This window comes from Cornus florida, unplaced genomic scaffold (assembly GCF_030987335.1).
Source record: "Cornus florida cultivar Cherokee Brave unplaced genomic scaffold, ASM3098733v1 CherokeeBrave_3.0.0_Hap2_Chr02, whole genome shotgun sequence".
Lineage (NCBI taxonomy): Eukaryota > Viridiplantae > Streptophyta > Magnoliopsida > Cornales > Cornaceae > Cornus > Cornus florida.
Window position 1 is genome coordinate 19540565 of NW_026775572.1, and position 21403 is coordinate 19561967.

The window sequence follows — 21403 nt, forward strand, 5'->3', positions numbered from 1 at the left end:
CTTTTTATATTTTGTTAATTTGAATTAATTTTAAAAATAGTACTATACTTGATCTTAACCAAAAGACCAAGAAAGGTTAGCCAAAAGGCCGACCCAAAAAAATTTAGTATTACACTTGATCTTAACCAAAAGATTGAGAAGGTGTGATTATTATTTCTTTAACTCTATAGTTTTATAAGAGGCTTTTATGTAATCATTTTTACTTAAAAACATTCTGAAATTTGTAATTTGAATTAAACTCTTTTTATATTTTGTTAATTTGAATTAATTTTAATTTATTAAGTAATTACGAATTTTATAGAATTTATATCAATTAATAAATAAATACTGAAACACTTTGCACATTTAATAATATTATAGATATAGATATATAATAGTTGGATTTTTTTAAAATTATATAAAAATATATATATTAAAAATAAACAGTAATTTGTACTTCTGGTATTCTATCTTTTCCACTAGTAAAGTGGCACACTAACATATCAAAGAAATGCAATATTAGGTTACATCAACATAGAAGAACATGATCAGTTACAAGATCTGCTTCATTTAGGTCCCCAAATCAATCAGATCTAGAGCGGATTCATGTGAATCCATATCCAGATCCACATTTTAGTATTTAGGATTCATATTCTAATCCAGATTCAAAACGGATCCCATAGACATGATTCATATCCATCCATATATTTTAAAATTTTAAACAATATCCAAATTACTAAAATATACTTGACCGACTTAGGTTGAATCTCGAAAGAAATCAGATCAATTCCAATGTTAGCCAAATCCATACGCAATCCAAATCGGTGAAGGATGATGGATCTCTACATCAAGATCCATATCTGACCCAATTTGAATTTGGATTCAAAATTAAGAATCAAATTCGTTTAAATGGACTTCAAATAAAATCGGATCTCGGGTTGAACCTCTTCCATTTCAAGCCCTATCTGTGAGCATGATCCAAGTGAAAAACAAAACCCTGTATAAACTTGATCTAAAAAATTACTGATGCATCTAAACAGGAAAAAGTTTTATGCATGTACAAGATCAAAATCTCTAGTACTTTTAAGTTTTTCTTCACTACAGTAATTTTGCATATTTTGAATCGTATGAAAATAATGCATATGGGAAGTTGAAGTGAGAAGGCAAAAACCGACAGACCCATCTGCGAAAAAGATTTCAGCAGCAAATTATGAAATTGGCAATTGCTTCGAGCCAAGGAAATGAGGGCCTCAGTCTAGACAAAAATGACCTCGAATTTTGCACACGGGTTGTTTTCCACATGACTCCTAAATTCAGCATCCCCACTGAATCTGAAAGTAAATAAACCCTGCCTCTGTGTCATACCAACAGGATATATTCTGTAAACTTTGAGCTCATCCCCTCCTCTTATGCTTTCCGGTCTTTCCTGTTTCCAGATGGGAACATGTTTCAGGGACTTGAACTTCAGGAGCACAGCAGATTCCAAGGCCTCCAGAGTGAAATTTGATGATCTGCCCAGGAAAGTAAGATATCAGAATTCTTGACACCTCTAAAACAACAAACCAATCCTTTTAGAATGCTCGACTTTTGCAATTAGAAAAGGTAAGCAGGAAAAAAAAAATAAAAGAGAAGGAAGAAGAATATGTGGATCTTTTGATTAAATATGTGTCTACCGACAAGCAGGAAGAAAAAAAAAAATGTGTCTACCCCATCCAATTTCCTCAAATCCTCTAGTACTGAGAACACCTGCTGTTATGTCCCTTTCATTGTCCTACCTGGGTTGCTAGTTCTTGCCTCTTTGAATTTACACTCAGTTAACTATCACGGCTAGCACCCAAACCCACAAAGGTGGAAGAGAATTGAGTGCTATTGAGAATAATATGACTCATTTCAGAGCCTACAATGACCAAGCAGAATGGTTTCATTCTATCAAGGAATCCAACCACTAGATGTGACTATAAACATTTCAAAACAAACATAAACTTGCAATAAAGGACTAAGTTTTAGGATCCAAGTTTAGCTGGATAAAAAAATTGAATAAATCAAGTACAATTTTTCTTGCCAGGTAACCAAATATATTGGATTCTGCTAACATTTGAAAATGCATAAAATTTGAGCCTACAAGACCCCAACCAGATCTAATCATTTGCACCAGTAGTAGATTCTGATCACCAATGCAATCATGGATGTGAATTAGGCTTTTGACTTTAATTTCACAATTTAAGTATGCCAGCATATACTTGAGGTAACAACTGTTAACATCTTTTAACTACCATGTCACGAGTGTATAAGTTTTACAAGGATACAAAGTGTTCAACATGATTACAACAACAAAAAAAAAAAAAAAAAGTAATGTCTATCTAACTTAGACCACACAAATACGCATTTAACAGATGCACTGAAAGATAAAAGGCTTAAATTTATATATCCATTTCCTAGTAGCATTGTATACCACATGAGAACATCAAAAATGAGTTCTTATCGAGTCTGCAGGAAATTTCTCAATTATAATGTGCACCTTCTCTTCTCTTTTTTCCTTTTTCCCAAGCAAGGATACTTCTAGGACACTTCTAAGGAGAAGTCAAATCAGTTTTGGTATCATGATTGTTGCCACTCCTGGTAAACTCCTGGGCACATGTCAAACGCATATTGGATGTGCCCTTAATTTAAACAAAAAAAAAAAAATTCTTAGCATGTGGCTTATGCTTTTCAGAGACTTACAAGCAAAAGCCTGGACGTCACGTGTGACTATATTTTAACTCGGTTAAAAAAGAAGTATGAAGGGGAAATCAAATGACTTTATTAAAACATGTGTTCAATCAGTCTCAAAAATAAAAAATATAAAAAAGTTATATCATAGGCACGGACATTGGAGGAGAGTAAATTCTTATTGCATATACTCATCAATCCACATATGCACAAATATGTACTCATTCCATTCCAAAATAAGTGTCCACCTTTTTCTTTCAGGATGTCCTAATACAAGTGTCCACTTTCCTTCTTGGAATGTTTCAAATTCAAACTTTTCCAAATTGTCCTTGGATTTTGAAAAAAAATTCAAATGGGGTGATGTAAATGTTCATATTTTGTTCTGTTAGCTTTGCAATTTTCAAGGGGGAAAAAGTATTTCTCAAAAAGTTGTAATGGAGACACTTATTCAGGGAAGGAAGGTACATGTACAAAGCTAACGTTCCATGTACAAACATAAGATGTATAAACACACACATTTATGTATGTATAATTTCAAGGATCATATGAGATTTACCTCAAGAAAATGGACACCATCTCAAACCTTCCTCTCTCTCTTACATATACATGATAGATAGTGTCTGACCTTCTGCTACATTTGCAGGGTCGTTTAGGGAAACCTGGGCTCTTTTCTTCTTTCTCATGGACCATTGTTGCCAGGTAAATGCACAGACGGCACGATGAGTGAACTGCTGCCATATCTACAAGAGCCTTGAAAGAATCAGATGGACCGTCAAACTTCCACCTGAAAAATGAACACCCATTTGTAACGTAAACCCCTAAGTTGAAAGAACCAGCAGCAAACTCCAAAACATATCCCCGAAGGGAAGACATCATTAATAATAAAATAATGGATTTAGTATTCTATCCACATTCTAAAATTGTCATTACATACAAACGCACCGTAACGACTGATTGAATGCATCAGCATTTTCAGCAAGGTATTTCATGGTCTTGGCAACAGAATCAACATCCTTCAGTTCCTTAATATGTAAAACCGCACCTGGAGAAGGGGAAAAATCTTGGATATTTGGAGCACCAACCACCACAGGAACAGTTCCTACATATTTTGATAAATGATAAATTTATCTCTATCAGCACGATTACACATATGTAAGACTTATTTCTAAAGCATCCTATAAATGTTCCCCCCCCACCCTCAAATCTCAATTAAGCACCTGAAAGCAATTGCAGCATAATTCAACATATCACAAATCATAGTTCATAGCATGTTAAAAAAATATTTTAGATTATTTGATGAACTCACGAATTAGTCCAATTACTTCCAGAATCAAAGCTAATGTTTTTCTTTTTCCTTTCTTTCTAGCAAGGATTGCTATTTCAAAAACCAAATTCAAACTTAAACGTTTACAGAATTATTCCCAAAGATTAGCAATATTTTCCAGCACCACGGATCCAACTTTTTTCAAGATATTTTCCTTTCAGTTGAATAAATTAAAATTTTAAACTTCTGATTTTTATCATCCAAAAAGTAAATTTGTAAATGCATAACAATTCTTTTTTTTTTTTTTTTTTTTTTTGACAAGTAAAATGCATCATAATTCGAAACAAAATAAAGTTAGCAGCCAACCTCCAGATACAACAAAAAATCTGATTTTCCCAGACAGGTTTCAAATTCATAATTTCAGAGAAAAATAAAAAATAAAAAAATGGAACCTCTGATTTTTATCACCTAGAAATAAATTGTTCATGCATCCCAATTCTAAACCAAAATAAAGTTAGCAGCAACCTCCAGATACAACAAAAAATCTGATTAAAAAACTATAGAGCATGGATACTGACATAGGACATAGACATGGCATGATACAGACACGCCAACATGAGAAATCCTAGCAAAGTAGCACATGGACACGATGCAAAGGAATATACTTATAAAAAGAGAGTTGGTATATATAAAAAAGTTACTTTACGGTAAGTTAATATGACATTTTTACGACTGTAACATAAAATCACGTTAATAAATGATGACACATATGGTATAGAAAACGATTCGGCGAGGACACAATAAATTTGTTCATTATACGTGTATGAATACAGATCTGTATCGTGTTAGGAATTAATCCCCCCAAGATCTCACACAACAAATATGCAATGGCAACAAGGAAAAATAAGATGGAAAACACATAATCATGATAATTCCTTACTCCATCCGTGTCCACCTCTCTGATAGAACTTCCTATATTCTATTCTTTTCTAGTAAAAACTAAAAAATATGGTCTAATTTTTTTCATAATTTTTTTTATAAACCTTTAATTTTGATTATTCTTTGCATTTATACTATTTCTTTTTCATACTAAAAGAAATCACGTACAAATGGCCACATATTGAAATTAGAAAATTTATTTTAAAATTATGGATGCATCCAAGATGTGTTGACATGTGTCCAAAAGTGTCCTAGAAGTGTCAGCCTCCAATGCATGTCCACATGCCCAACACAAACATTGCTCTTCTTAGAAGCACCCCATATTTCTTAGTTACAAACTTATTTAAACAATATATATACTATCCAAATAAGATAAAACAAATAAATATGGAAATATTGCTAGGGCCAATCAGTTTCTAGAATTATATCAAGAATACAACATGGAGAAAACATAATGCTAACTTCATACCAGCAACAAGAGACTGAAAGAATTTTTCAGTGACATAATCCTCCTCATTAGAATTCTCAAAAGCCAAGCTGAATTTGTAGCGCTTCAGAGCTTGTACTTTGTCCACTGCAAAATAGTCATAGAATAAATTATTGCACACAAGTTTTGCTAGGAAGTGATGATTATACACATGAACTATCAAATGCAAAAATTTTTGTCTAATTACCAAATTTAAAGAAGTAATCAACATACAAAAGATTATTGGGGGGGGGGGGGGGGGGGGGGGGGGGTGGTGGGGATGATCTAAACACCAATGGAAAAATCAAAGATCACAAAATCTATATTAAATAGGGTGTTTGCTGATCCATGGTGGTTGCAAATATATATTATATATATTGAGATCTTTGAACACAAATTTTGTTGTGTTAATTTTATAAATTTTTTTTTTTCTTTTTTGTTAATTTATAACCTATTATTTGCAAAATGTGACTACCATATGCCTAGTTGTCTAAAATTTTACTTCTTGTCCATAAAAACAAAATGATGGGCCAACTAATTAACAAAAAGGAAAATTTCAGCTAAATGCTAAGTGTAAGGCCCAAACATACCCTAAGGCACCAACAACGATGGTCCAAACCACAACCTAGTAACCTACCACATGGACCCAGAAAAATACACTTGGTTAACACCACAAACAAGACTACCAAAGGTCAGCCTAACCCAAGAGAGCCTAAAATCCTACCTTGATTTTCAAAGCACCATGAAAACCCCCTGAGTTGCTTCAAACCCTATTTTGCTCTTCTCAACAACACGCCCTTTCCACCCATATCCATGACACCATGTCATCTAAACTCAAACTATGGTGAACATAAAGGAGTTAAAGCATCCAAGGACTCATACAAAGAATTTTACGATACATTAGCTATTTCGGTATGGTTACACTTGATTTTAGTCATTTCTGGGAGTTTCCTAATTTCACATGATTTTTGTTTAGGACCGAGTAGGATTCAGCTTGTTTTGATTTTTTGGTAGGCCATCTAATTTCATGAATTGGGGCTTATTAGTAATTTTTGTGATTTTTAGAGGTCTTTTGCTAGTAGTTAACCTTTTAGGGTTTTTTTTTTCACTATAAATAGTTGTACTGCTCAGGCTTTTAGAGAGTCTTCTTGTTAATAACAATCCGGTTTTTCTCTCTTCCAAACCTAGTGAATTCTTTGCTGAACACTTCCCCTTCGTTACTTGGGCTGTAAACAGGCAAACCAAGAAAATCATCAATAATCCCCATAAAATGAAAAGCCAAATATGGACGCAAATAAAATAGTATTCTACAGGGTAAAAGTGAAGAGTCTACTTTTTAGAGCAAACATGTGGACATTTGGAACTACAATACTAGGAGTAACTCCAATATATGAAATAATTAACTTATATAAAGAAGACCAATTTGCAGCAAAACAAATTGAACAAATACAAGCTTTCAGACTACCAAAAACAGCTACTGCCTAGAGAATGTACATATTAACCTAAAAACAGGAATTTTATAAAATTTTGCAATTCCATAACTAAAGAAATCCTTTAACATTATTGATATATATTTGACATGCACACCTTTTCCATCACGGTTTCGATGACAACCACCGTAAGAATCTATCTTAATGTTTGCCTTTTCAAGTTCTTCAAGAGCTTGCAACCGAAAGTTGCGAGCACCACAATTGGAAATGAAAGCAGCTGCCAGAGCACTCTCAGTCTTTGGTTGCAAAGGGGCCATAATATCATATTCAGCCCAAGAAAAATAGCCAACAGGAACATCTGATGATAGACTAGTTGTCATTATAATACTATATCCTCTCCTGATACACGAGGAAAATTGAATTATCAGCTTCACATATATTCGGGCAGAATTTTCTTTAAAAAAGAAAATCACTATTTCTGAGATAATCCCCAAATGGGAACAATTGTTATAGAAATATGACGAAAGATCATATTAATTGCCAGCATAAATTCCATTAACATGTGCATTATGCTATGCCCAAGTTCCAACAGGTAAGCAATTTCATTCAAGAAAATTTGATGTACCACTAATTTCTCCTCGGGCATGTCATTTCCATTCTGGTAAGGTAAAGGAACTTAGACACACTCAGCAAGACCAAAAGTAGACAAACTTTCCACTCTTTCTCAAATGGTGTTGTCCTCTAACAAACTCACTTGTTAATATGAAGATTAAAAAGAAGGATAAGAGGAATATGGTAACGAGGAGGCAAGGAAGAGGAGGAAATAACAGATTTTGATCAACCAACTAAAAAATTTACTTATTAAAAATAAATAAAAAAAAAACAACAACAACAACAGCTAAAAAATCGCAAAAAAATCCAAGTTCCTACAATTTATGTTTCAAGTGGATTAGACAGTTTGCCTGAGGACACATGTCTCCACCTATATATTGCATATGTTTTATTGTAGGAAATTGATCTGCCAAGGTTTCATTTTTCAACAAAACCATATTTAATAATTTTGCAAGACTAAATTCACTGTTTACAGACAGAAATGACATGCTCATTTTTCTTTGTATATATGCTTGTTTTTATACTCAATTAATCACCGCCAATTACTTCCGCAAACACTTTATTCAGCTAGTGAACCAACTTTCTTAGCTTAATCGCTATCATTAATCGAGTAGAGCTCGGCTGCTCGACAAGGGTGATTTTCGTAGTCTGAAACTCGGGATTCCTATATGTTTGGCTCTAGCACCTTTCATCAGGGAAGAAGAAAGTATGTGCTGAAGAAGAAGAAGAAGACACTTACCCAAAAACAAGGGTACACGGATCAAGAACATTTCAATCTAAGCCAATCAATAGTGAAAGAATGAACATTTTCTAGAAACAAACCAGTGTATAAAAAATGGACACTGTGATTGTGGATACCAGTGAGAATGTCGTATTTGATATAAACACAGTATCAGCCATCAGAACTTTCCAGGAACTAGGCATACAATCTGAACCAATCAATAGTGAAAGAATGAACATTTTCTAGAAACAAACCAGTGTATAAAAAATGGACACTGTGATTGTGGATACCAGTGAGAATGTCTATTTGACACAAACACACAATATCAGCCATCAGAACTTTCCAGGAACTAGGCAGTAGATACATTATGTGTGGCTGTGAATTAATTACATTGTGTTTTATAACTATCAACTCAGCCTGTGTTATCTTTAAACAGCCAGTCCCAAGCCCGGATAAAGGAAGAGAGGGCAGCTTGACAGCGAACATAAAACTTTTGCCATGACCAATATGAAGATGAATCCTGTGAATATTCAAGTAAATGAAATGGCATTGCTCTTAAGCAATGCATTGCATCGACTTCCAGATGCTTCGAAAAACGGGCAAGGGATTCAAATCATGAGTGGAGAAATGCACTCCTCACACTTATTTTCAAACGCACCCACATATTTAAATTTAAGAAAAACTAGTGACCACATTTTATTTCTTTTATGCACTCTCTTAGCAATGAAATATGGCACCCACATCATCAAACCAAGATCAGGTGATCAGCAGGACATTTGACACCAGTCCTCCAACCCTTTTGGTTGAAAAAAAGTTCATTTCAAGTTAATCAGAATCCTAACTTCTTTAGAAGTGTGGCAGTTAATGTGTTTGAAATTCGAACGTGCAATGAATCATCTCAGAGCGTGCTTACCCACCGTCGTGCATGAGCAATGTTGTTCTCAGAATAGTAATGAGATGATTCCATTGATCGAAGCACACTAGCTGTCCCAGTTTCTTGAGGTACCCCAAAAGCAGCATCAGGTTTCTTATTGGGGTTAAATCCAAACTTACACCCCACAGCACAAGACTTCCACTCCTAGATAAAAGGCATGCAAAAGAAATTTCAGAAAATATGCATGAGACGTGAGACTACGATCTATAGATGGTTATAATTCCAATTTATTCAAGATTAGAAAGAGAAAGAATGCAAACGTTATAGGGTCTGGACAAAGGACAAACTTTGAAATGACAAGAAACAACTGAGGACTGTCATTTGAAGCAGTTCAATCATTTTAACAAAATACTAGCAACCAGAGAAAAAAGAAATGAAAGAGTAACCATAAGGATACACTTCTCTCTCCTTGTCTTAATCCCATATAAATGGGCCGGCCACATGACTTCTCTCTCTAATCTTTTCTATTATATGTCATTTCACCTAATATATTTACCTTTTTAAAGTTTTTTTTTTTTGGGTAAATTCTTTTAAGTCATTTTTGGTCGTCCTGTCCGTCTATTACCATAAGGATTCACTTGTAAAGAGAATTTCTACAACCCTGCTAAAGATTTCAAATATACAGTTCATGCATGGAAACACAATTCAACTAAAGCACAAAAGTGACAATTTCCAGATTTGAGACCATCTGGCACTTATAAATTAAAATCCATATCAACAAATAAATGTGCATGCATACATCACACGTGGATACAAACGCACATACATATATGAATGTACGTAGATTTACATACAATACATATATATATATATATATATTAACAGCAAACATTTCTGTGAGAATTAACGAAAAGTAGAAAAGGAAATTAGTAATGTTTCAGCAAATATATACATATATATATGTGTGGTATATACATTACCAAAATCGGAGCTTACCTCCTCAAAACCATTAACTAAGATGGGTTCCTTCTGAAAATCCCTGGAATACACCACGGAGTCTTCTCTCTCCAACCACTCCTCGCAAGACTCGAGTTCGGAGCTCCGGTCAACAGTCAACACGTCCGACCCGACCTCATCGACTACCATCGCCGGCGAGGACGAGGTGAACTGATAGAAGGACTCGGCCCATGAGTTGAACAAAGCAACGTTCTTGGCCATGTCGAGCCGACCCAGAAAGCCGATCTCTGCAATAACAACTAGGGCTACCAATAAGGGCATCAAATTGGACCATCTCTTCTTGGAATTGTTGTTATTCGACGAAGAAGAAGAAGAAGAGTGAATGGGTAAATCTTCTTGCGTCGAACCTGGTCGTGTGAATCTTTGGTTTGGGGAAAAACCCATCAGAATTTTTTCCTTCCTCAGAAAATTTGGGTAAGAAAAATTGAAAATGAACGGAAAAAATAAGGAATTATAAGGTTGTGATGTTCATGGGTGGGTCGTCTATTTTGGGTTGAGGATGTTGAGGAGTGAATGTAGAGCTGAGATTATAGTCCTACCAAAAAGTCCACGCCTCCATGGAGGGTTTTCTACGGACGGACCAACATAGATAGAGGAAAATCAGATATGGTCATGGACTATGTTCGCTTCGCTCGTTGTTGCCGTGTTAATAATTTCTAGTATCATCTAATTATATATTTATATATATTATAAATAAACAAATATCACAAAATTTGAGGGATTACAAAGGACAAATTATTAGAGCATCTTCCTCCCACCTGAATCTTCAAAAAAATTCATTTACGTTATGAGTGGTAAATTGGTATATGAAATTTTGATATATCTATATATAAAATAAATTTATCTTAAATTTATTAATATTTTATTTTTTAATTAAACAACAAACAAAAATAAAATTAAAAGTTTTAATAATATGTGAGACTACATATTAAGATAATAGGAACAATTTATTTAGCTTATCAAAAACTAGTATGTCAAATTTGATATATATGATTCTACGTTAAATGAGAACTAAACATCTTATTATTCAGTTGGAGGAAACTTGTATACCAAAATTATATGTGTTGTGTTGGTATTGAAGATTCGGGTAGAGATAGTAGATGTGTGTTTGAAAATCTTGATGAGCATGGAGTGTGTATAAAGCGGACACTATCTACAATCTATGAACAGATCGTGATAGAGATTACATTCCAGTATAATGTCCAGCAAAATCTTTTTAGTGACTAAATAAATAAAGATAGACTCTCTTCTTATGATATTTATTTCAATTATTATGACATTCATCGGTAATGAACCGATCAATAAACAATCATTTTTCAATCATGGCATTTTCCTTTCTATCAATTCATTATGCATTTCAAACAAAATGGAGAAGTTGAGGATAATAATTGAACATCAACTAGACATTTGACTATTTAATTGGAGGAAACCTGTATGCTAAAACTATCCGCGCCACTTGAAAATTGAAGATTCGAGTGGAGATGCTTCTTAACATTCAAATAGGAAAAAAGGAAAAAAAATTATTAGGTTCTTGTTCGATTGTCACGACCAACCCACACTATGTAGACGTGTGTTTGAAAATCTTGATGAGCATGAAATGTATATAAAGCAGACACTATCTGCACAGTATGAACGAATCGTGACAGATATTGTCAAAGCCAATTCTAACTGCACGTAAGGAGAGCGTACACGGGGACTAATAGTATGAATATAAAGTTAGAATATATATTATAAATGAGTCAGTGGAATTTTAAAAAATTTTGGAGAGGGGGCATGGCGCCTCACAGTCCGCCATTAGCTGGGCCAAGAGGATAATTGTGACATCACACCACTTGAGAGGAGAGGTTGTTAATACTGGTATGGATGCACAATGTACACATGTTTTAAAAATCGTGAACGAATGCAGACAATTGTAGGTTATGTGGACGTGTAGTAAAACTTTGTTTTTGTACCACACTAATAGACATAGCCTTTGCTACATTGACTCAACATCTATTTATTGTTCAACTTTCATCGCATCTGACTCTATCTTCACCACCATCATAGACAGTCCAACCCTTCACAATAGGAGTCCTTCATATCTTCAAAGATAGAGATCAAACCATCAACCCTAGCACCACCTAACTCACCATACAAAACCTCTATGACACTAACTTATTCTCTCTTCAAACCCTACTTTCTTTATCCAAATCACAACTCACTAGCTCACACCCACACTCTCCACAACCAAACTCAAATTTGTAAATCAAGTGTCTCCTTCTGCACGCATATATTTTTATACATACACAGTGATGCATCTTTGCTATTACTTTGTTTGCAGCTCATTTGACTTATTGGTATTAATTTTTGGGATGTGATTTTAAATATGTAACTGTAGAAGGGAAAACATATTTTATATTAGGTTTGAAATAGCTGAGTCTATTAGAACCTACAAAGCAATTTTTTCAATCTGTATAAAAAAATTTGGTTAGCAAATTTGATTGTCAACGGTGTCAAGGGCCTCTAAAAATATGGATTGAAGGATAACAAGAACCAAATAAAAAATTATTTCAGAACTGTTGAGGGATAAATCCACGCGATCCGATACGACACCGTTTTCTTGCAAAGAAGAGAGTAAAAGAGAATAAAACGGTGTCGTATCGAACCGCATGAATTTCTCTCTCAACAATAACAAAAAAGAGTAGTTTAGTTGGATTGAACTATTTTTTAGTAAAAACAATAACAATAATAATAATAATCAAAGAAAAGGATGAGAATAGAACAGACTCGACATCACAACTGATAATTACGAAATAACAATGTAGTTGCGGCCAGAATCAATTCCTCCGAAACCGACTAGAATAGCGTGTGTTTAATAATTAATAGAAAAAATTACTAATTAGTCCAACTTTTAAAGACAAATAAGTCTTATAAGACAGACGTTTTACTTTTGAAAATTATTTCCAGATTTTATAACTACTGAACCTTTTTCTAGCATTGTCCTTTATTTCTAAATTTTTCATTAGCGTCTCTTTTTTTTTTTTTTTTTTCTCTCACAAAAATACAAAATTTCTCCCTAATTCCAATATCTTGTCACTAATACGGAGTACCTCTTTTATAAAAAATCAATTGTTACCAAAATTAATAATCCTAGAAATTTTAACAAATTATTTCGGTAACATTTATAATGAAATAAATTTTAACAAATTATTTCGGTAACTTCAATTGTAACTAATATTTTTTTACCTCTAGAAATTATCTTAATATATTAAATACAAAGTGAATTTTAAAAAACTTATTTCTTAAATTATTTATTTTTCAATAAAAAAAAGTTAGCAAGATCACCGCTTGAGCAACGAGATGATCAGGAGCTCCCATTTGGCCTACCACAACTTGAGAGGAACATGGCCCACAACTAGAATCCCTCCGAGTCATCCATCCACTCACTAAAAGAAAAAAGTAATAAGCCACATAGAGGGGACAGAATAATCTGAAAAATGGTATCAGGAAGGGCCCACTCCCTCCAATCAAAGCCCATCCTGAGACTCCTTGAACCCTTTCAAGAACCACAATCTGTATTTAACAATATCTACAAAATGTTTTCCTTTAAAGAGACACCATCATGATTACCATTGAAAAAAAAAAAAAGCCTTTTATGGTTGTTGTAGCTTGGAGGCATTCCCTTCACAAATAAAGCAACTTGAGTGCAAACAGCATTTGTGTCCAATAAAGCTCCATATTCTGCAAGTCACAAGGCACTTAGACAACAAAGAGTGCCTGAACCTTTTAGGAGAAAAAGAATCCAAAGACCATCATCAGTAGAAAGGAAAACCTCTTAAACTTCTCCAGAAATCAGTAAGACAAGTAATTTCAAAACATATAAAGAAATTATTAATAGGGAAAACATAAAAAAAAGTAAAAACTATCATCAATCTCTTTTTTACTTTTTTTGTGGAACTAAGCTAATATACGTATGCATGTATAGCATATATAGTAGACTTTCTTTCCTCCTGATTTGTAATTAAAAAAAATTCGTGGCAGCATTTCCACCAACCCATTACTATCAAGAACCATATCTAAAGAAAAACCTTACTCAATTTCTTGTCAAGGGATTTGTATCTCTGGCTGTTTCTTTTAGACTACAGAACCGTGAGAAAATCAAAGGTCTCAGAAATGATTTTTGCATCAGCTTCTGGAAAGATGAAGCTCTGGCGCTTTTCTGCTGGTCATTCGTTCCGTATCTGTTTCTCTTTCTGGTGAAGCATTAGGGATGGTTGAAATTTCTGTTCCGTGAAACTTCCCAGAGGGCAGAGTCTGAAAGAGCACAGGAGAACGGAAAAAAGTGAGACTATTGTACCATTTTGAACAGAGGAGTGATGACTTTAAAACAAATGGCCGATACAAAATCAACTATGCACAATACTTGATCTGTGCTCGAAGCATCAGCTGCAGCCATCTTCAACCTTTTCGCCGAGGATAAAATGCTAGATATCTCTTCTCAGTCTCCATTTACAAAATTCTGATCTGACACCTCTGCAGAAACCCAATAGCATACACTATACATTCTTATGAGAATTACATTCTTATGAGAATACAAGAAACAGATACTATGGGTTGAAGCAATAAATTATAAAAAAAAACTTCCTATATTTTTGGTAATATCCCTGCAACATACTTGCATTAAAAGAAATTAAAAACTTGATGGTAATTTCAACTAATTCAAACTGTCACGTCATCTCTCAACTTCTCTTCTCCCCTCACCCAAAATAAATAAATAAATGATTCTCTCTCTCTCTGATGGGTCTCAGTCATGCACGTTGTGCAAACGCCACATCGAGTTTTTTAGGAGGAACACACACCCATCACATCAAAATTGTGTGAAACTATAGAGAATATGCTGCTCTAAATCAAACTTGTCAGGTGCTGAATTAAATTATTAAAGGCATGACTACATATCTGACCATACCAAAAAATCAAACATCAACAACATAAATTACAAGTAGAAGTGAGAGTCTTCGCGAACTTGACATTTAGACTATTAAGGGGACCCCAAATCAGTAAATCTGAAACTTATTCTACAGAAATAAAAGCAAACTGGAAGCACATGCATGAAATAAATGCAAAGAAATATGAAAAGAACAACAAAATATTCTAAATCAAGCTTGAATCCCTTCTATGATATGTTTTGGTCAAAAATTTCATTAATGAAACGAGGATCCTTTTTGTGACTAAGATCCAAAAATATGAAGAAGAAACAGAAAGTCAGGTTAAAAAAAAGTTTTTTTAAACAGGCTTTCGGTTAGACTGCACAGCTGATCTTGACTAAAACAAAAAATCTATATATAAAAATAAAAATCTTAGATCACAAAACATTTTGTGCTGAACACATTTAAGCACAATCCTAACCACCAAATGAATTCAGCTCTTAAATTTTTAATAAATCTTTGTGGACTTTACAATGGAAAACAATCGCCTAGTAAGATTACCTGTGCTCAAAAGATGTAATTATCCCTAGACAAAGCTCAAGTGATATCAATTCTCATTAGCACTAAACTGCAGAATGTTTCAACTATATCCTAGACCAACATATTGCGATAGCAATACATTTTACACAAGACAGCGAGTTCTTGTGCATTGCAATGAAACAGTAGCAACTACAGTACAGTCGTCTAATCTCCTAGACAAAGAAAAAAATAAATTAAATGTGCATGTTAATTACAATACATAGAAATGTGCCAAAACAGAGACGATATATGGAAAGACAAGCTGAACGTATTAATATCTAGTAGTGCAACACAGGGTGTCCGAGACACAAAATTATGTTCATAATGACCTGTAATACTGCCAACTGAATGCTGACGGTAAGAGTGGCATATGGGAGGCTCCTCCAAACTTGTTACAAACCTATGGGGGAAAGCCCTCTTACCTCTTTGGGCCATTCGCTCACTAGAAAGAGTGCTGTGTTGTTGCAGATCAGCTGATGCTATGGTACGGCCTTTACTAGCACATTTAAAACGACATATCCGTGGACTATCCAGAATAACATGAGAATCAGCTTCAGTGTCCAATAGAGGCAAACTCTTTTTGAAGTTGATCTTTTGCCAACAGCCATCTCGCAGAACCATGAACTGCAAAAGTGATTTAAATTTATAAAGGAAAAAGAAAGATCAATAGAAACTAAAAAAAAATTTACTGCACAGATATAACAATCTCAAACAGGAATCAACTGCACAGGTAGAACAAGTACGGCAGAAAATAATACCCAAGATATTAAGTCTAACAAAAACCCTAACCTGGTCAGAAGAATTGCGAATATTGGCAGGCAGTTGCATGTATGAGCTAGGATCGGTTCTGAGCACCAGGCAAGCAAACCCATTGACCGGTGCAGCTGGTTAACAAAGGATGCTTCCAAAGAAAGAAGATATAACCTGTGATTATCATCCGTTCATCTCATGCACTCATCCTGGTAAAAAATAACCAACATGACAATGCAAATTTCCAGGAATATTAAAAAGAATGTTGACCATTTTATAAAACAAGGGAAATTATGTTTCAACAATGTTCAAATTTTTTCATGGACAAGCAATGAACAATTATTTACATTCTTGAATTAGAATCTCCAATATAGCCTCCAAAGTTTTTAACCAGCAAAGTTAGTACGTAAAATTTGAAGAGAGCCTACGAAGAATGATAAGATGATAACAATAAAATCATAGGGAAAAAGAGGTTCCACAACAGGTTTGAAGAGACCACCATTGAGGAATTTTAGAAAGCCGCCCAGGAAACTACCAACATTGAGGTGCATATAATTTTAAATAAAATAGGGAATGGGAAGAAAACACACTGTAATAGGGGAATGCCATGCCAATTCATGGAAAAACAGTCATCCTGTAGTTCTATATGACAAGAGGGTGATTCTACTTTTTCTCAGAAAGGAAGGAGATAATAGAAATGTGTCATTACAAACATCACAATCACATGTCTACAAAATTTTGATAAAATCAATTAATATACATCAATTTCTAATAGATCATATCAAGATCAAAAGTTCATAAGGTGTGTAAAAGATGGGATAATTTTAATCTCAAGAGTGATTTTCTTTTTCACCTAATGAGTAAGGGAAATTAGTTTTATTAAATTATAGTGCACATGTCATAGTCACAAAGAAACGAAACATGTAAAAACATGTAACCAAGTGTAAGCTAACTATGGTATGATCTACGCAACCTGAGAATGAAAGGAGCGATCTCGTAGTTCTTGGCATGACGATGTGTTATTCATCCCTTGGTCTGCTATGTCTATTATTCTTCTCTTAAATTGAAAGCAAAGGATTAAGAAGATTCCGAACCACAAAACTTAGCATTCTGGAATCGAATGTTCCATGCTAGAACGTATGCATCAATAGGAGAATCACTAGGTCATTAGGGTTTTATGATAATTATTCAACACACAAGGCCTACATCATAAAATACGCAAATCACAAAATCTTAAATTCCAAATAAGAAAAATACTAAACCCAACTAGATCATCATGCAATGCACTGGAGCTTTAAATTAACTAACATTTCACCACTCCAGAATGAACTTGCCCATAAGGTCAATGTTCTTCTCATATCCTATGTCACGAATCATCAGTGGATGTTATCCTTTCTTGGAAATTGTGTTCTACTAATGCCTTCAATAAATGACAATTCTACTATGCTAGCATCTTTGTAATATCCTCCTCTATTTCCTCATACAATCAGTACGAAGAAGTCAAATAGATATTTTCTAATGCTTCGTTCAGTAGGAAGGAAAAAATTGGATGTAAGGGAGAGAAGAGTAGATGAATAAGACATCCTAGGGAAGAGATTATGCCATTCCCTCTTTTTGTTCTGTTGGATGGAAGAGAAGAGAAGAAGTTGACAACTTACCGTGTTTGTTAGGAGAGAAGGGTAGAGAGAGTTTTAAATTATTTTTACTATTATACCCATCATTATCTATAATATTGTAATTTATGAAGGATGGTACTGTAATTTAAAGCATTTATAATAGCCCCCACTTGTCTTCCCTCCTCTCTTCCATCCGAATTGGAAGGATGAAAATTTGTGAAGGAGGAATGACTCATCGATCCTATTGTCCTCTCTCTCCTTGTCTCCTCTCTACCAAACGAAGGAAGTTTGTTCATTCCTTCGTACCTTCCCTCCGCCCCTTTCCTTCCTTCCTACCGAATGAAGCATAAATGTTCAACAATCTTCGTCAACTACCTCATGTTCTTTTTTGGAGACAACATGATCTTCCATCCTTGAATTGGTAAATGTAAACTATCATTGCCACATAACCTTTTGGTCACACCTGCTCAACCCAAATGCTACAATTTTTTTATTATTTATTTATTTATAAGTAAACCAAATACTACAATTAATATGGTCATTTTTGTGTTCAAATGGAAATGCTTCAAGAAACAATCCACCAGTATGCGCATCTAAGAAATGATCCCTTGCAACGACAAGAACCCAATAAAAATCAACATCATGGTCAGAATAAGCACCACTGTCCTAGCCTTGATATGTAGTCCCGAATAATTTTTCAATCTGGTCAAAGACAATAAAATCTTGAAATGGTTTTATCACCGTTTGATTGGTCAAAGAAGTAAAGCCCCTTTATCAAGTCAAACTCCACGAGTGTGGGACCCATGGGGGGCACATGCCAAAATCTCAAGGTTTAGGCTTTTTTTATGGACAATTTTTAAATTCAAAATTATTTCCAAAGAAAGAGAGACAAATGTATCTTATTTCTGTAAATTCAATTAGTGGTGGGTTTTCCAAATTAAACACCCCACCATTTTGCCTATAGATACAAGACTGCTCAACACAATCGAGTGGGAGGCACACAGAAACAGACAGAGAAATAAAAAGACTGTTAAAGCTCTGCCAAATCTTTGACTCTTTCAACACTTCGAAGTTTATAAAGATAAAGAACAACAAGCATGTCACACAAGTGCCATTCTCGTTTGAAAACCTTCAATTGCCTGTTCGGGATCAGACTTTACTACCCCTTGATCGAAACTTCATTCAAACCTTCTTCAATCTCGAAGATGTGAAAAAAAACCCCAACCACCTGTTCAAGATCAAACTCTTTGCAACCCTTACATATGAACACATCAAGGAGATCTAACCACGGGATGATTCTTTGCTATAAAGAATTGACAACAGAGGATTCTTCCATACATATATATATATATTTTTTTGATAAGTAATAATGTATAGAAAGAGTTCAAAAGGGCAACACATCCCTAGAATACACAGAGGCTGAAGCCAAAGCCAAAAGAAGGATCCTAAGGACCCACAGAGGCCAAGAAATCAACAATCTCCTCTATAGATGTACAAAATCTGCCCATACCACGACAAAGACATGAACACGACTAAATGTCAAGGTAATTATGGCTTTCTTGCAGCCACAACAAAAAAAAAAAAATCTTTTTACCTTCCTCTTATCCTTTTTTCAACTTCAACTTTAATCAAATCCATAACAGTACACTGGTTGCTACCACTGGTTAGAAAATCATTACAAATGAGTTTTCCTTGCCCTATCTTTATTAGGGGTACCACTTCTAACTTCGATCAAATGCATTTATTTCTTACGTATATTTCGTGTAATTTCATTAATGCATGCCACCATATTTATTTCAACTACACTTGAATGTCGAATATTATTTCTTAATAGCCCAATCCAACATTATGTACTGTCACAAGATATCTTGAACCCATCTCGCCAATAGATTTAGTGGCTGAACAGTTCCACCTTTAGATAGAGTATAACTGCCTCCACTGTATACCAATGAATAAGCAAATTACATGAAGCAACATTGTAGTTATCCAATTTTGAAACATATAAGAAATCACTTAATACCATCTAAGTTTTCAAAAAGAAATTCGAACTTGTAATCAATAAATATATTTTTTTAAACTTCAATCGCTAACTTGAGAATTTTAAAAAGGGGCAATGCATGTTCCATTGAAAAATGGATTACCAAAAAGGGACTAATAAACTAGGACAGAGGGAGTATATTACTAGATAAGAAGGTCATTTTACAAGAATAAAACTCAACAACAACTCAGGAAGATCTCCAAGCATACCCACCAGTTATCAACAAAAGGAGAGTGTATGAGCAAAAAGCACTTCTTTTGAGCTAGGTAATAGGTGATCCAGGCAAGTCCAAACCAGGAAATAGACTTGTTTTTCACGCATCATCACATCTACATACTTTATAGGTGAAGTAAGCATTAGAATTAGTTAGCGATAATGGAACATTTCTATGTAGCTAGCAAGCAGGAAAACAAAATTGAACTAGGGAGATGACCAAATGCAATAAGAGATTAAACAATGTGTTGGAAGTGTAACCTCGGAAAATTATTGGAGGACATTCAAAATAGTTTTTACTTGTTCTTTTCCACCTGTGAAAGCTCCGTTCTTATGCTACTCGGAGGACCAATACAGAATCTGATTATTTGATTGCCCTCTAGAAGATTTCCCATAACTCTGCCACCCCAAATATTGAAAACTAAGCATGTTCGATACCCCATGTTTGCCTGTCATATCCTTTTACGCCCCCTTGCCTTTGAATTTTATTCAGCTCATCCCCTTTTTATTTTTGGATAAGTAGCTTAAACCACTCCTCATACCTCAAGTCAAGAAAGTGGAGATTCCAACCACCTAAAGGGTTTGTCGTCTCTATTTCAATTAAACAAGAAAAGTCATTACAAACTTGCATATTGGCAGATATTTCGTACTGGGAAAGAATCCTGTAAGACCCTGCATCTTACTTTGTTTAACGTTTTCCTGTCTCTCATTTCAAGACCAACAGTCTTCGCAAGTAAAGTTGCTAATCTTTGATTCATCCACCCAGGGAAAAACCAAAAAAAAAAACCAATATTTGAATACCAAATCAATCTATTGAGAAGAAAAATTGAGAGGTAGTAAAGTGAAACAATGATTCAAAGATCTCGAAAGCAACTATAATAAGAGTCTGATGGTCATTTGTCTTTAGCAATGACACTAATTGATCTGACTATAAATTAGCATTCGTGACTAGTTATCTATGTATTCCAACATGTTCCATTCTCAGTCTTATGCTTTACTAGATAAACACACACACACACACACACAAACGTATATAGAGAGAGGTAGCAAGGTAAGAGCTCTTCAGATTTGTATGCCCCAATGGAAGCAAAATCACTCACCCATTGAACAAAAAATCTAGCCAACAAAGATGGTATAATCAAAGCAATAGCAACTAAAATTCATTATGTTTGCTTCTCATAAAATTCTGTTTAAAATAATGCAAAATTTTAAGAAAATCAAACAACCCATACAAAAAAAAATGTTTCTTAAAACATAACTGAATGATCTCACACCTAATTAAAACTTTCTAA

General features: G+C 34.3%; 1 protein-coding gene and 1 long non-coding RNA gene across 2 annotated transcripts; both read right to left on the reverse strand.

The window, feature by feature from the left end:
- Positions 1-962: 962 nt before the first annotated feature.
- On the reverse strand, positions 963-10665 carry LOC132294084 (glycoprotein 3-alpha-L-fucosyltransferase A-like). Its single transcript, XM_059791811.1, has 7 exons — positions 9991-10665; positions 9038-9198; positions 6945-7186; positions 5361-5465; positions 3631-3787; positions 3245-3472; positions 963-1490 (listed from the first exon to the last, which is right to left on the reverse strand). The coding sequence occupies exons 1-7, from the start codon at positions 10393-10395 to the stop codon at positions 1235-1237; spliced, it is 1554 nt and encodes a 517-aa protein (XP_059647794.1). The 5' UTR covers positions 10396-10665; the 3' UTR covers positions 963-1234.
- A 2352-nt stretch (positions 10666-13017) lies between these two features.
- LOC132294085 (uncharacterized) lies at positions 13018-16337 on the reverse strand. The gene is made up of 3 exons (XR_009477964.1): positions 16284-16337; positions 14414-16118; positions 13018-14304 (listed from the first exon to the last, which is right to left on the reverse strand). It is a non-coding gene; the product is annotated as an uncharacterized LOC132294085 (long non-coding RNA).
- Between the last annotated feature and the right edge of the window lie 5066 nt (positions 16338-21403).